Source organism: Hermetia illucens, chromosome 1 (assembly GCF_905115235.1).
Source record: "Hermetia illucens chromosome 1, iHerIll2.2.curated.20191125, whole genome shotgun sequence".
Lineage (NCBI taxonomy): Eukaryota > Metazoa > Arthropoda > Insecta > Diptera > Stratiomyidae > Hermetia > Hermetia illucens.
Genome location: NC_051849.1, coordinates 153,127,720 through 153,143,450, shown reverse-complemented (window position 1 = coordinate 153,143,450; position 15,731 = coordinate 153,127,720). Strand labels below are relative to the sequence as shown.

At 41.8% G+C, this 15,731-nt stretch overlaps 1 protein-coding gene across 7 annotated transcripts in view; it reads right to left on the bottom strand.

The window, feature by feature from the left end:
* Positions 1 to 15,731, bottom strand: part of LOC119655778 (calcium/calmodulin-dependent 3',5'-cyclic nucleotide phosphodiesterase 1-like) — an 831,136-nt gene that overhangs the window by 120,522 nt on the left and 694,883 nt on the right. For all 7 annotated transcript variants that reach the window (XM_038061896.1, XM_038061905.1, XM_038061856.1 and 4 more), the window contains 2 exons: positions 11,465 to 11,894; positions 841 to 954 (listed from right to left, as the gene is read on the bottom strand). In XM_038061896.1, coding sequence (XP_037917824.1) covers positions 841 to 954; positions 11,465 to 11,894 — 544 coding nt within the window. The remainder of the gene's footprint in view (positions 1 to 840; positions 955 to 11,464; positions 11,895 to 15,731) is intronic.

The window sequence follows — 15,731 nt, the reverse complement described above, 5'->3', positions numbered from 1 at the left end:
CTAACAAATAGCGGTAAATTTTAGCACTGTTTCAATGGTTCTATTGTATCATAGTAATGTAAACACTGATGGAATGATTCTTTTCTTGATTAATTTCTAGGAAAACTGTAACTTTTGATTTTGCTCGCTACTGCAGTCGAGCGTCTTAAAAATTAGCCAAACTTACTTCTTTTTTAAATTTTTTTTGGGAATTTGCCCCGACTTAATATCAACAATTACTTTGTTCGTTTCCGAAGCAGGGCTTCTGGAAATATAATATAGATATTTTCCGTTTTCAGCATGCGCAGTTTTTTTCGACTCTCTAGAAAATTTATATATTTCAATCAAAAATAAAATAAATGAAATGAAAACAAACAAATAAATAAAATATATAAAAGGAACAAAAACATACACATGATATAAATTTTTCATGAAAAACCTTCGATCGTCCCATCAATTATAGAGACAAATATAGAATAATAGATTGAAAGGAAGGAATACCCGAACATAAAATACAAAAGCTACAAAATAAATACAATGGGAAATCGAAAATTGTTCCTCATTCTTTTCAAATTATGATTTCAATTTGACTTTATGATCTCATGAAAAACGATACTATTTTAACCATTATTGTTCATTATAACTCATAAAAGAAACAACTAACGCGAAATAGATGCAAATGTACTTCATTCAGTAATATTTATAGTCTGCGGTGATGGTTTTACTTCCTGCTATTAGAAATCATCAATCGTTCTTAAATTTTTATCGTTAATCTATAATATATACATTTTACTCGGAACTTATCTATGACTTCATTTTGCATGAAAAATATCTAGGGATTATGAATTAGTCAATACTTACTTAGTTTCATCTATAAACACAGCCTCGAGTACTCGAGCTGCGTAATGTAGATTTTTTTGTAGCACTTCGGCGGAAATTTCACCGCGCTGTAAAAGCCGCAAGAGATAGCGTAATCTGGAATTAAAGCAAAGAGGAATCGTTTGGATAAAAGTGTTAAATGAGAATGAAACTTATGCAATATTATATAAGGTAATATTCAAAAAAAGAAACAGAAAATATTTCAAACAAATTTTAGAATTTCCGAAAATATATAGTTTCACGCCATGCAAATCATCGTTATGTCTTTAATTTTTTGTGCCTGTCAGAAAGATCATTCGATTGCATGCAACATTTCCGCTTTCATGTTTCATGTTCATTACTCCATATCCGATTTCCTGTATCCCATACCGATCACACAAAATAAAAATTTAAAGTTCTATAAATATTCGTTTTATCGGATCACATCAATAAGTTTGTATTCAATACTTCTCAAAAATGTAATCACCCGAAACCTTACATACTATTTAGTAGTCATATAATTATATACATTTTAAACCAGAAATTATCATTGCTTCCCCTTTCCAGCAGTTAGCATCGCAATGTTCTATACCCATGCCAGCGTTCAATTAAGTGCATTTTACTCGATGGATTGGCGCAGACAATAAAGACATTTTTAAGGTTTTGTTGAAAACAAAAGCGTATTAAAATCGGTGTAGTGTCTTTCTGTCTGCCTGTTCGCCACACGCACACTTGTTAGAAATGACTGTACCTATTACTATGAAATTTGGTGGAAAAGTGGGAACAGTAAACCTCCCCGCATGTAGTGAATTACATTCTTGCACGTTGAATTACCCAAAAGAGGGGTGCAATATTTTTTTCACCGAACATAGTCATGTGGGGTATCAAATAAACAGTCTGGATTAGTACTTTCGAAGCAAATATTAGTTTTGGTATTGGTTGGAAGGAGGAGCAGATTGGGGGTCTGAAATAGGACAATTACTTCACGGGCACGTTTACGGGAACTACTCAACCAAAAAATCTGAAAAAATAATGCTGGTCCGTGCACATAGTGTGAAATCTCCAAAGTACACTGCTTTACAATACGACCCCAGATAAAGTTAATAGTAGTTTATTTTTGTATTTTGAAAATTTATCGCGAATCCCCTTTAAGCTCATCCAGGACTCGTAAAATTTGCAGTAAAATAGGTATTGATAGGAAGGATCATATTGGAAAGTTTGGTCGAAATCAGACTGTCGTAAACAAAGCTATAGTAGTTAAAGTTGCTCCTTTCGCGTCAAATAACTACTCCGTGAAAAATAAAGTGTCAGTACTAGGTTGAACTGAATATCGAGTATATTCACCGTATATACGCTACTAGGTACATATAAAAGCAAACATCGTGTAGTCAAATATTCTTACATAAAATATCAACAAAACCTATCATACATTAAGCGCCAAGCTTCCAGTTTCCGACTTGTTTATATATGTCATATAATGATGCTACATTTGCTTTATTTGAAAGTGATAAATGAAAGAATGAAGCCCTTTTTCCAATAGACGGGAATAATCTCAAAGTGTCTCGACATGGTGGCAACCTGATCGAATACAAGCAACCGGCAACGCAAAAGAAGTTGACCGGGCTTTTCTTTTGAACTTAAAGACCTTCTTATCTCCTGACGGTTAGGGGGCCATTTATCGATAGGGGCCCAGTCTTATTTAATTTTCTTCCTCGTTTCATGATCACTTCTATTTATATCATTCGCACTGAAGTGGATGGCAATAAGGAGATTATTTGCGTTTCTGGATTGAGAACCCTGGAACGCTATTCTGTGATGAGGGAGCAGTTTAATATACTGTAGAGAATTTCGTTTTTAACGTTTTGTGTAAAACAAAACCTTATTAAAATCGATTCACTGTCTGTTTGTCTGTCTATCACATGCACTTTTCTCCAAAACAGTTGAAGCGATCCGAACGAAACTTAGTGGACATATGGCAACTATGAAACCCCACGCATACAGTAAGTGACATAAATTTGCATGCAGTTTAAAGGGGGACCCCCCACACATGTAAAGGGGGGATGCAACATTTTTTTCATCGAATGTAGTCACGTGGGGTATCGAATGAAAGGCCTCAATTAGTACTTTCCGGAATACTAAATTTTGCACCGGTATAGAGGGCAGTATCGTGCATACGCATGTCATGAAAATCCAATCCAATTAGTGTCAAAGTTATAGCGGTTCAAACTTATAAATTTCATACGATACCAACAGCACATAAGCCATACAAATAAGATGGTTACGTCATAATTAACGAGAATAATTGGCATTCGAGTGAAATAGTAAAATTCCATTCATGAAGAATCTACTTCTCCCCGGCCTATTTATATCTGATGTAGGTTAAATTCTCCACATTTGCTAATAATATTAAACTCAGAGTGTGATGCGTATGAGGTTGACTACTATCAATACGGGGCTTTCCATCGAATGATTTATTTAAATCGCTTTCTAAAAAATAGAGGACAATGGAATTTTTAGTTATGCGACACGGACCTGTCATGCACTCGTCGCTCCTCACATCTTCTTTTTCTTCAACCTTTGTCCTGTTCCCAAGAGTGGTCGGCTCGTCGTGATCGGTTTCGCCATTTAATTGTTTCAAATGCCTGATATGCATGTAATCGCGAGGCCAGCGTATCAAGCCACCGTTGTTTGCGCCTGCCTTTCGGTCCCTTACCATTGACTTCGATATTCAGACCAATATTGGTAAGTGAATTCTTGTTAGCGGGAATCACGTGGCCACACCATCGAAAATGCCTCACTCACAGTTTTTTCAGGATCGGTGCAACCCCATATCGATCGAGGATATCCTCATTTCAGATGTGATTAAAACGTGTCACGCCACTAGTCCAACGCAACATCTTAGTCCTTATTACTGCAAGACGCCGTTCATTGTCACACTTAGAGGCGACAGATGGACGACATTGCAGTAAATTTTAGATTGGATACGTTCATTGATATGTCCATCACAAAGAACACCTGTTGTGATTCCGTTAATGCGTGAAGCAATTTCATTACAAAGTTTTCCATTGGCTGATAGCATTGACCCTAGATATTTAAATCGCTTAGTTCTGGGCAGGTTACCAGGCCATTGACAGAACTGAGCGATTGAAATATCTCGAGTCAATGCTATCAGCCAATGGAGAAATGTGTTATGCTCTTCACATAGGGAAACACAAAACCTTTTATACCTGTTTACCGACTTGTTGAAACTAGAAGCGACTTTTCAACCTGCAGGTCTTGTGCCAAAATCGCGTTCTTACAGATTATTATGTTTGTGAAAATAAGCAGAGCTCGTGAATAAGAACGGGTTTGAGATCACGTTCTACTTTGAACTTACTTTTGAGAAATCGTGTCTAACATTTTAATTCAAATGTTTTGCAGAATTTTGACCCCATTGCTGGTGCAACTACAGGGGTTAATGGGTAATGCCACAGACAGATGGGTTTGATTGTGAAGAGTGGCCAGATCTCCCATCAGGTACGATCCCAGCTGGCGGATTGGGGCATACCTATTGATGTGTAAATATGTGTTCATGCACTTTTCTATTCTGACTGTGCATGGGCTAGCTCATCTCTGGTGCGTGGACCAAAATGGCTATGGGAAGGATACCCAGAACATAAAACCACCGTGGAAGACAAGAGAAGGAGTAAACTTACGGTGCAGGGGCTCGGAACCCCAGTACCGGCGGCTTTTAGGAGTGAGCAAGCGGGCTCCCGGTCGTCGATATCCCTCGACCGTAATGCCTCGGTGGTGGACAACTTGGCCACCTTGGCATATAATGTTACAAGTGATTTGGATCTGGAGAAGGAAGTGTTCCAACGAAGTACGGCCTTACCGAGAACACCAGTAGCAAGAACAAACAAGGATGAACTGAAGACGGATCGTTGGACGACAAAAACTGTGACCCACCGCATATGTTCAAGATGCGCGACAGCAAGAGGTGCTCCAGGAAGAAGAAAAGGATCCATTCAAAAGAAGCTCATCAACTTTGACAACTTTGACACCAATGCTAAAGACGATGAAGGATAAAGTACAGGCAAGATCAATAACTGCCAAAAGTGAAGCAGTGTATAAACGGAGTAACCCTGTCGGGGCTTATAGGGAGCGCAGTCCCGATCTGGAGGAATTACCCTTTATCCAGCTTGGGGCAAAAATAGTTCAGCTGTCTGAGTTTATCAAGGACAAGCACAACGTGCACCAAGCCATAAAGAATATGGTGAGGGCTATTAGAGTCCTCTATAATTGATCGCAGATGGAGGAAAAGAATACTAAGGATACGCCCAACCCCGCTGCGCAAACAGTAGTACAAGCGGCCCAAGTGACACCTAACCGTACTACCATCGAAACACAGCGAAATAAACGAGAACGGGAAAAAGAGGGGGATCCTTTAAATAATCAGCAGGCGCCTAAGAGAAAAAAAGGTGGACAGGAAACTCTGAAAACCAGCACTAATAGCTCTGAAGGAGGGAAGCGTACAGCGAATGTAGAAAAGTCGACCAGCGTTGCGAAGGCTAAGACGAACGGAAACGATGGATGGACTAAGCAAAAGTGCGAACCCGTCCAGATGTAATTGTTATCTACAGTAAGGGCAATCTGTCCTACGCGGAGATACTCAGAAAGGTCAAAGCGGATCCCGACCTAAAAGATCTGAGTGAAAATGTGAATCGAAAGGCCTTATAGAGGAGTCTGTTGTGGGCCTACGAAAAGCCTATGTTGGCACTCAAACGGCCACAATACGAGTACCAGCGGAGGCAGCGCAGATGTTGTTAGCTGCCGGAAGGGTTTGGATTGGATGGGTTGTCTGTCGTTTAAGAGAAGAAACTTCACTAAAGAAGTGCTTTAAATGCCTCATGTTTGGGCACTTCGCGAAGGCATGCACTAGCAGCATTGATCGATCCGATCGATGCAGAAGGTGTGGGGAGAAAGGCCATTTTGCCAGAGAGTGCAATAGGGACCCCAAATGCCTACTGTGCGAAGTCAAACAGGGACAGGATAACCGGCAAATTGCCGGAGTGGTAAATGTCCGGAATTTGGGAAGGCGCTCACTGCAATGAGAAAATGAGGTTTATTCAAATAAAATTGAATCATTGCAGGGTCGCTCAGGATTTACTTGATTTACGTTCGAATCTGAGATGGAAATTGCCATCATAAGTGAACCATATAGAAGTGGTCACGGTGGCGTATGGGTCACAGATTCGACTGGTGGAGCGGCAATATGGGCTTGTGGTCGACAGGCCCTACAATGTACTGCAAGTCAGGCAGCCAGTGGCTTTGTGTAGGCGAAAATAAGTGGTGTATATGTATACAGCTGCTACGCCCCACCAAGTTTGACACTGTCTGAATTCGAGCAAATGCTTGATAATCTTGTTCTTGACGCAAGAGGACGAAGTCCAGAGGTGTTGGCTGGTGATTTCAATGCCCTTAAGCTTGCCGTGAAATCCAGGCCGAGCATGTTCGCTGAGTTGTTCGAAGTGTGCATGTCCGAGGGAGTATTTCCAGTGGCATGGAAGCGACAGAAGTTGGTACTTCTGCCTAAGCTTGGTAAACCTCCAGGTGTACCATCCTTATACCGACCCATATGTCGTTTGGACACGGTGGGGAAAATGTTAGAGCGGGTAATTTATAATAGATTACTCCCGGTTGTTGAGAGCCAAGGCGGCCTTTCAGATCGGTAGTATGGGTTCCGAAAAGCCAGATCAACGATTGATGCCATCAAATTGGTTACTGGCTTGGCCGAAGATGCAATCCACGGAAAGGGTAGTACCAGCAAATATTGCGTGGTAGTAACCCTGGACTTGAAAAATGCATTCAATTCGGCCAATTAGAATTTCATACGGAAATTCCTAGCGAAGGTTGGTATTCCCGCCTATCTCGCTGCTATCGTCGATAGTTACCTAACTGAAAGGAGGCTCTGGTATGGCACCGATGACGGTCCCCAGGAGTATGTTGTTTCCGCGGGTGTCCCACAGGGCTCCGTATTGGGCCCACTACTGTGGAACATCATGAACAACGATGTACTTAATCTTCCCCTTCCGGAGGAAGCCACAGTGGTGGGTTACGCTGACGACATAGAGCTGGTTGTTGTCGCAAAGCATCTCGAACATGCTGAGTTATACTCAGGCGAGGCAATCATCATCAATCATAAATCATGCTGTCAAATGCTGGTAAGAGAGCTCTGGTCGAACGCTTGCGGAGGAAAAAACAGAAGCGGTCCTCATCACGAAGCGCCGGAAGAGAAATTACGCCTGTGTTAGAATCCGGAATCATATCATCACTTCCAAGCCGACTACTTGGGGGTGGTGATAGACAGAATGCTCAGCTATAAGCAACATGTACAGTATGTTTGTGATAAATTATCCACTGCTAGTATGGCCCTGTCGAGGATGATGCCGAACGTAGGAGGGCCACGACATACCTCTAGGTTACTTATAGCAAGCGTGGTGAACTCAATCATGCTCTATGCGACCCCAGTTTGGAGCGAGGCGTTGCGGATGTCAGTTAATACTAGTAAACTGAATGCAGTCTACAGGAGGACAGCTCTGAGGGTATGCTCTGCCTTCAGGACTGTCTCAGATGATGCAGCATTCGTCATCTCTGGAATGATGCCGATTGACACCTTGGCAGATGAGATGGCGAATATATACCATGCGAAGCCAATCTCTCCCTTATTGCAGACGAAGAAGGCTGAGAGGGAGAGATCCATAAATAGATGGCAAGAGCGGTGGGAACGCTCGGGAAAGGGTCGGTGGACTCACAGGCTCATTCCTGCCATCAAGGAGTGGTTGGAGAGACGACAAGATGAGATTAATTATAATCTCACCCAGTTTCTCACGGGACATGGAGGATATCTCCAATACCTTCACAGATTAAAATTGGAGACCTCACTCGACTGTCCAAATTGTGATGGAGTCCCAGAGGACCCAGAGCATGTATTCTTCCACTGTCCGAGATTTGTGGAAGAAAAGACGAATCTAGAGGAGACTCTAGGAGAGGTGCTGGTACCAGAAAATCTGGTGCCGAAAATGTTAGCACATCAAGAGAATTGGGATGCGGTCTCCATGATCGCATCAATTCAAGATAAATTGCGAAAGGCAGAGGAAAGGAGAAAAGCGCGGTCACGTGCGCCGCGTATAGAAGAAATGGGATTAAGCTAGAGTGAGCTGACTCCGCCCCGTCATGTAATACCTTATAGTGGTTCCGCGGGGCAGGGAGGGAGTCCGGGGTGCTTTTAGTGGGTAAAAATCCCACACGCTGGTGTGTCCAGGCCAGTGTCTTTTGAAGATTTCCACCTCCTCAAAAAAAAAAAACAGATGGATTTGAGAGTGAGATCCCGCTATTACTGTCAAAGCTCAAACTTAGCAATTTCGAATTTACTGCATTGCAACTCATTGCAATAAGATGCAGAAGTCATAATTAACGAGAATAATTGACATATGTATATACAAGTGAAATTTTAAAGTTCCATGTATGAGGAAGCTACTTTTTCGCAATCGTTTTATGGTTTTTTGTAGAATAGAATCTTATTCAAATCATCTGACAATATCTCACAACCACTTTTCTCAGAAACGGCTGAAACAATTGATACGAAACTTGGTGAGATGGTCCAGGTCCACGTCGAATTTAAGGGTGGAAAAGGGGGATAAGGATTTTTTTTCTAAATATAGTCATGTGAGGTATGAAATGAAAGGCCTCGATTAGCAGTTTTCAATTCCGGTTTTACCCAGTTTTAGTATTGCCTGGAAAGGCGGACAGTACGCGCTTTAAAGATAATTTCCTTCACGGACCCATTCTCAGAAAGTACCCATTCGAAAATCTGAAAAAAATCACCCTATACGGTGTTTGGGCTTCAAAATAGCCTCCATAACGATATTTACGTGACGGTGGGATGGTTGAGGGTTAGAACGCCGGACTCTCGACCTCGGTGCCCTGGGTTCAAGTTCCAACCGTCGTCGCTATTTGTATGTGTCTTACGAGCTCACCACTTCATCATCAACGGCGGAACAACTACCGGTATCCGGTCTTGGCCTTAATATGTAACTCCTGACAACCCACCGAGGTACACCAATTTGATATCCCTAAAAGCTGTCTGGCTTCCTGACCTACGCCATCGCTCCATCTCAGGCAGGGTCTGCCACGTCTTCTTTTTCTACCATAGATACTGCCCTTATAGACTAAGTGATTCACGCATCGCAACCTATTGTACCGGATTTTGTCCACAACCAGACAGTCATAGTATCGCTCATAGTTTTCTTCAGAAGTAGGGGACTGCGCTTTAAGTGACTAAATTTCCCGCTTTTCACACACTCCTTCCCAAGTTCTCACTGAATCCATTTGATTACGGAATTTACCGTGCACCAGTTTGCCTCCGACTTGAGAATTTCTCTCACAATGTTTTGAGGGCTTATTCTGATTTTCAAAGAGTCGTCCAGGCTCTGTAAAATCGCTGGACAGTAGAACAAGCCATGCCACATTGCGGGCAAAGGAGAGAATCATCCAATCCGAATCGGTTATATTTCCTGTAACCATCAGCCCTGACGGTAATTAGATCAGCTGACATCATGTCGTCAATGAATCTACTCCTCAATACGGGCACTCAAAGTCTCGGTTCAGTGACCCCTCTGCGAGTCATCCCTCCGTTGTTTTCACATTTTCACCAATAACCGGTTTTGAATACAAATCGTATTTCTTTTCCTACGGTTTGTAATCCGTCTTCTGTTCCGAAAGGTCAAGTTAAATTATCTCCAGCCACGCTTTTATGATGTTGATGATTTCATTAATGTACACTTTAACGTCTTCAAGTTGCTTTGCGACGATAACTACGAGTAAGCGCTAACTTTGAGGGGTTTAGTTAGGCAACTACGGAACCCACTTTAGCCAATGAGCTTTTTATCCACTTACAGTTGCAGAATTCAGCACATTTTTGGTGTCCAATTTTACCGTACTACATCATTGATTGGAGGATATCCTATCTATGGCGTCGACCGTCGAGTGGGATTGACAAAAACTAAACGGTCGCTTGGTTAGGCCATCCTTATATTCTATGATACGGAAAAGTCTATTGTAGATGACCCTTTCTTCCTGTCGTGTCTAAAAGGCAAATCCGCCGGTACAATTGTGGATGTGCTGGCTCCTTTTTAGGTTTCAGTAGCAATACTAGTTGTTCCGATACTTTGCTTTCACATTAACCGATTTTGTATTTTTCTCATAGCGACATTTCGATGATGATGAGAGGTCCTTTTCCTCAGTGAGTTTTAGTTCTAAACTAAAGATTTTTTATGAAGATGATCATCAAAATATCGTTATATGAGAAATATTATTTACTCGGCATTATCAGCAAAATTAGCAATTTTCCGTTTTCTAAATTCAACCAACCCGGACCTTAATATTATCAAATGCTAAATTCTTTCGAGCCAGATTCTTGTTAATGGGAAACCAACTGATTTAAGGGGACTTGTCGTTGTCATATTTGGAGTTAGCGTTTTGGGCCAACCTTTGGTTCATAATGTAACATTCAGGCTTCGTTGACAGTATTGAGTTTTTGACAAGACTTGGCTTCTCACATGCGTACAAAGTTAACTTAGTGTTATATATTCGTTTTGAGAATGATGGGGTCCTAAGTCGGCATCAACTTAATGCTGGACCGTATCAAATGGGGAGCAACTTACTCCCTCTTTCCTGGTGCACGGACCCCTCGCTTGCTTTTTTGAAAAGTTTGGGTGCAAGCCCTAAGCGAGGGGTCCGTGGCTCAGGAAGGAGGGAGTAAGTTGCTCCCCATTTGGTCCGGTCCAGCATTAAGTTGATGCGGACTTAGGACCCCATCATTCTCAAAACGAATATTTTCAGCTCTGGCGAAGCTCTGGTCAATAAGGTGGATTTGCGCTCAATATAATTCGTAGGCATATCGTGTTCTACGAATTATATAAAGGAGCACTCAACATCTGCGAGTCGCTACGGTCACGCCGCTCCCAGGGCAGAGGTGAGGCAGCGTCTGACGATTTGCCACTGCCCTGGTAAGAAACCGTAAAGCCGTCATCGCTTGCTTATATAACATATAAATAAATATAAATGTTTTTTGGTAAAAGGTAAAAATTGCCATGAAGCGTTGACCTTTCCAAAAAAATTCACTTTCTACAGCGCTGCAACTAGAGACTTACCAGTCCCTTTTTGAGTTTCTTGGAAGGTCAAATTGCGCGGACTAATAACATCCTCCAGAAATTCGTTTATCATGGCGTTGAGCTGTGACTCCAAGCATACGATCAAGGGAATTTTGGAGATACCGATTTGACAGTCAAAGCAGAGTTGCGTCATTTGTAATCAGAAAACGAGAGACTAGCATATGCCGACTGTCTCCGTTTCCACCAAAAATTTTGGGATAGATTCGATAAAAGGCCCTTAATCATATCCACTGTCTATATTAGCCCACATTTTATTTGCTAGGTTTGGAAACCATATTTAGCGGAATCCATTTTGTTTATAGTAACAGGAATTCTGTCCTCGTTTGGAAGGTTTGATGGCGTTCACAAAGAAAGTATCAAAGAGGAAATTTCGGAAATTTAAAATCCCAAAATAAACATAATAATTTACTTACCTCATTGCGGCTTTATCACATGCATCCGGTGTATCGACGGCAGGTAAACTGTCGGTTGTTAAGTCAACGGTATCGAGATCATCGCTTACGGACGATGATGTGATATTTGTACCACCGGAGGATTCAGATGAACCAGTTCGAATACCCGTCGTTTGAAGCGCTTGCATATCCGAACGATCGCCCGTCGACGTTGAATATTCGTATCGATCGATTGTCCTTGCGGCTTCTTCGCCCTGCGAGATGGCCGCGTTTCGAATCAATTCCCTACAACTATTGCCGCTACTACTCTCATCAATGGCGGTCGTCTGTGTCAGCAAGTGTGGTTGCTGCTCTTGTGACGGTGACGGTTGCTGAAATTGCTGGTCAGTTTGATATGATAGGTTGCCCTTTCGACTATTCGAACGACGTACAATGGTCAGAGATCCTTGTTCTGGAAGTAAAGAGAGGAAAATGTAAACGTTTTCGGAAGCTATTAAAAAGTGAATTTAGGCATGCAAGCGAATAACAACAATGACATTAATGAAAGCTCCAAGGTATGCTTTGCTACTTACTATTATAGTACAAAGTAAAATGCTGTCCTTACTGACCGGCGAAACTCAAACATAACGGTCTACAAATTTTCAAATAACGTCAAATGAACAAAGGGCAAGTAAAGTGAAGAATTACCTAAAAAGTAGAGAAATTAGAGGGGAACGTTCAAATCGGAAGCCTGGCCAAGGCCATGAACTGGTACTGAGTGACGAGGAAGTACTCGTAACAATTACGACCGAAGCATTAGAGACACCACGGGCAATTCGAGCTCAATACCTTAAAGACTTTATGTTTAAAGAAGTCGACGAATCACTGACTAACACAAAGTGCACAGTCAGATACTTTGCAGGCCTCTTCGTTTGCTTCGATAAATGTGGTATGTCCTGCCGAAACTAAAGAAGACACTGAGGGAGGAATGGGTAGGCAGTCCCCACGTCATCGAGAGTTAGAAGAGAGGGAGAAAAAAACATTTTTATGTTGAAACTTCTTATTTTATGAGAATTGTTGGACATCCACCAGTAGTTTTATCATAGATTTCAGACGCAGATGGTAAATGCTAAATGTAAACCACAGTAGACAGAAGCGGCTCACGTTAGAATGCCACTTACGGGCAAAATGCAGACTGCCCTCTAACGAAAGAGATCACATTGCGAAAGCTATTCACGAATGAGTCATATACACTATTATTGGAGAATCGGATTTAATCACGCGAGTTCATTAGTTCCCAGCATCTTTTGGTTTGGCGTTGTTCTGGACTTCTCGAAAAAGTTTCGCGAACATTCTCCCTTTGTTCGGCTTGATGCCCTTCTCTTCTACTTTGGCGCGGATCTTATCGCTGTAGTTGACTGCGACTTTGCTACAATGAAATTACTGTTGTTGAAGCTTTGCACGAAGAAAGGAGCATATCGCTGCCGAAATATATATATACTTTTAAAACAAAAAAATGTAGTTTAGGGAAAACCACTCCTTATCTATTAGTTATAGGCTGGCCTACAAGAATCCGACGAATATCTAATCACTACTGTCGTCATTCAACTCACATTATGCGTTGAATTATCTGCTTTTTCGATGCTGTTTGAATCGCATAATTCTTTCTGCTGCATCTTTGGTGGCAAATCTACACTGTTTTCCCTTTGTATCCTCTTATTAATTGTTTGCTTCCGATCTGTCGGGCGAAGGGGACCGTGTTTTGCGTAGATAGGGCTGCGCTAGCGATGCGTTTTCTTCCTCAGTTCCTTTTCGGTTGCCTACCAGGAAATTGGCTGGTGTGTAAAAATGGTCCAACAGTACCACGCCCATTATTTCATTTTTGACATCCATAGAGATGCTTCGTTGGACGATGGTGGTAGCCTTCATTTTCCTGGACTTTGCCAGTAGCTTTTCTTCCTTTACCCTTGTTTTTCGGATGAGCTCTATCCTCTCCGGTGAGATGGATGGATAGCGTTTTCGTTTGGTTGGGGAGTTCGTCACTCTGTTGCCTGACAAATGAGTTTCTTGTAGTTCGCTACTTGCCATATTGGCCCCTTTTTCTACTTCGAATTCTTACCGTCTACGGGGAAAGGGATTTCAATACTAATAATCTTCGGTCGACCGTAGGCTTCTGATAAATAGATTTGTGGTAAAAGCTTCCATTTTAGCGACCAGAAACGGTAGTCTTGAAGTATTGAAGTTGTGTTGTCGTGATTGTTGTTGCTGTTGTTATTGGATTTTGGATCTCAGCTGCAACGTGCCATCTTCGCTAGAAAGAGCAGTCGCCTTAAATGATCGCCGCGATATGCGATTACAGGTATGATTTTTTTTGTTGAGGATGCTGGGAGTCTTGAGTCCGCGCTCACTTCGTGACGGACCGGAAGTATGATATGTTCTACAAGATAAATAATGATGATCCCCTTATTGTCGTACCCAAGTTCATGAGCGCAGTTATTTTCGGATGAATAAAAGTTAAACATCAGCCTGTAATAAATTTTGCTTACCAGTAACAGATGAAATTTCCACTTCATTTACAATGTTTCAAGATCACGTGTAGAGTTCCAAGAGAAGGATATATGTTGCCATAAACCGCTAATTCGTCAATCAGAGCTACACGCCATCGCCATCGGTTCTTGATAATTTGCTTCAATTCCCCCACGATTAGGGGGTTCCATTTCGTGGTATAATTCATAAGGGTGACAGCATGCTTTTTCAATACACTGCTTACCTAGTGCCACTGCGAACTCCCCACGGTTAAGAAGTTCGGTTAGAGTCCTCCGACGATACGCAGTGGACATGAGTTGCTTAGAGCTCTCGAGTAATAATGGTAGCCCTTTCACTATGCTATCCTGATGTAGCAGTACAGAGGGGACATTGGCATGGAAAAGTCATAATTTGTTGGTGTTGAGATATTTTCATTTTTGGATTATTGACAAAATAGCAAAAGCGAATTTAGCGCTGTTAATGCGTTGAGTGACATCAAGTTCGGTGTTGCCCTCGACAGGAACAAATTGATACATAAACTGTTCGATTTGCTCGATCCTCTGCTCATTAGTGTAAATAGGAAGGCATAGGTTCACAATGTGCAGCCTATGTGACTGGAATGGATAAAGCCCGCTTTTCGTAGCTAAATGTCAGTCCCCAGTCGTTGTTGACGTTTTGGAAGTAGGAAAGTTTCAAAATTTGAAGGTTGCTGGTCTTTTTATTCGTCTTCTTTAATCATTTCAGAATTATCTGAATGCCACAAAATATTGCAGCATGACATTTGACAGTGTAACTCATTATTTGGTACTCTCATGCGATTGAAGACTAATAGCGAGTTCCGGGAACTTATAGGAAGCAATAGGGTGAACATTTGTTTGGACCACTAAGACGGGCTACGGCGGATATTAAACGAACAAGGCTACATCCAAAACTGAATATCTATTCAAAATAGTGTGGTTTGTATCGAATGATGGACGCCTTGTGCAATGACCGGTCTATAGTTCACAACATTGACGACCAGAGTGTCCTTCAAAGGAAGACAAACTTTATAGACTATCTGACGAGCAGACTGTCGTTACCAAGTGAACATACAGTGACTTAGGCGGAGATTTTGAAGATGAAGGATAGGATTCCAATACCTCAGGGCAAATATATTTTAAGATACAAAAGTTTATTTGAGTGGCTTGATGATCTGTTTGGGTTGCTTTCACAATTTGAAATGTTTGTAGGCTTGGGGATATCCGAATTCATTTTGAATGCATAGGAAAACCCGGAGAATTTCCAGAAGCCTACTAAGCCTATAAAATAATAATAATAAGACTACTAACTACAACAACCAGTAAGCCTATTTCAGCTTACAAAAACGCTTCCACTCGAAAGGTTTCACCATAGGGTCAAAGCTCTTACTGTACAATGATCTTGATAGTCCTCATGTATTCCTCGGAGGCTTGGGTTGTTAGCAAGAAAAATTGCGAACTCTTAGCCGCGTTCGAGAAAAGAATCCTCCGAAGAATTTTTGGAACCCTACATGAGGATGGGCAATCCCGTAGCCTATGTAACGACAAAATCTATGAGCGATACCGATTGTGGATAAAATCCGGTTCAATAGGTTACGGTGGGCGGGTCACGTAATCCATATGGATGGGGATGATCCAGCCCGAAAAGTTTATAAGGGCAATATCTATGGTAGAAAAAGAAGACGAAGCAGACCTTGCTTGAGATGGAACGATGGCGTAGGCCAGGACGCCAGACAGCTTTAGGGATATCGAATTGGTGGACTTCG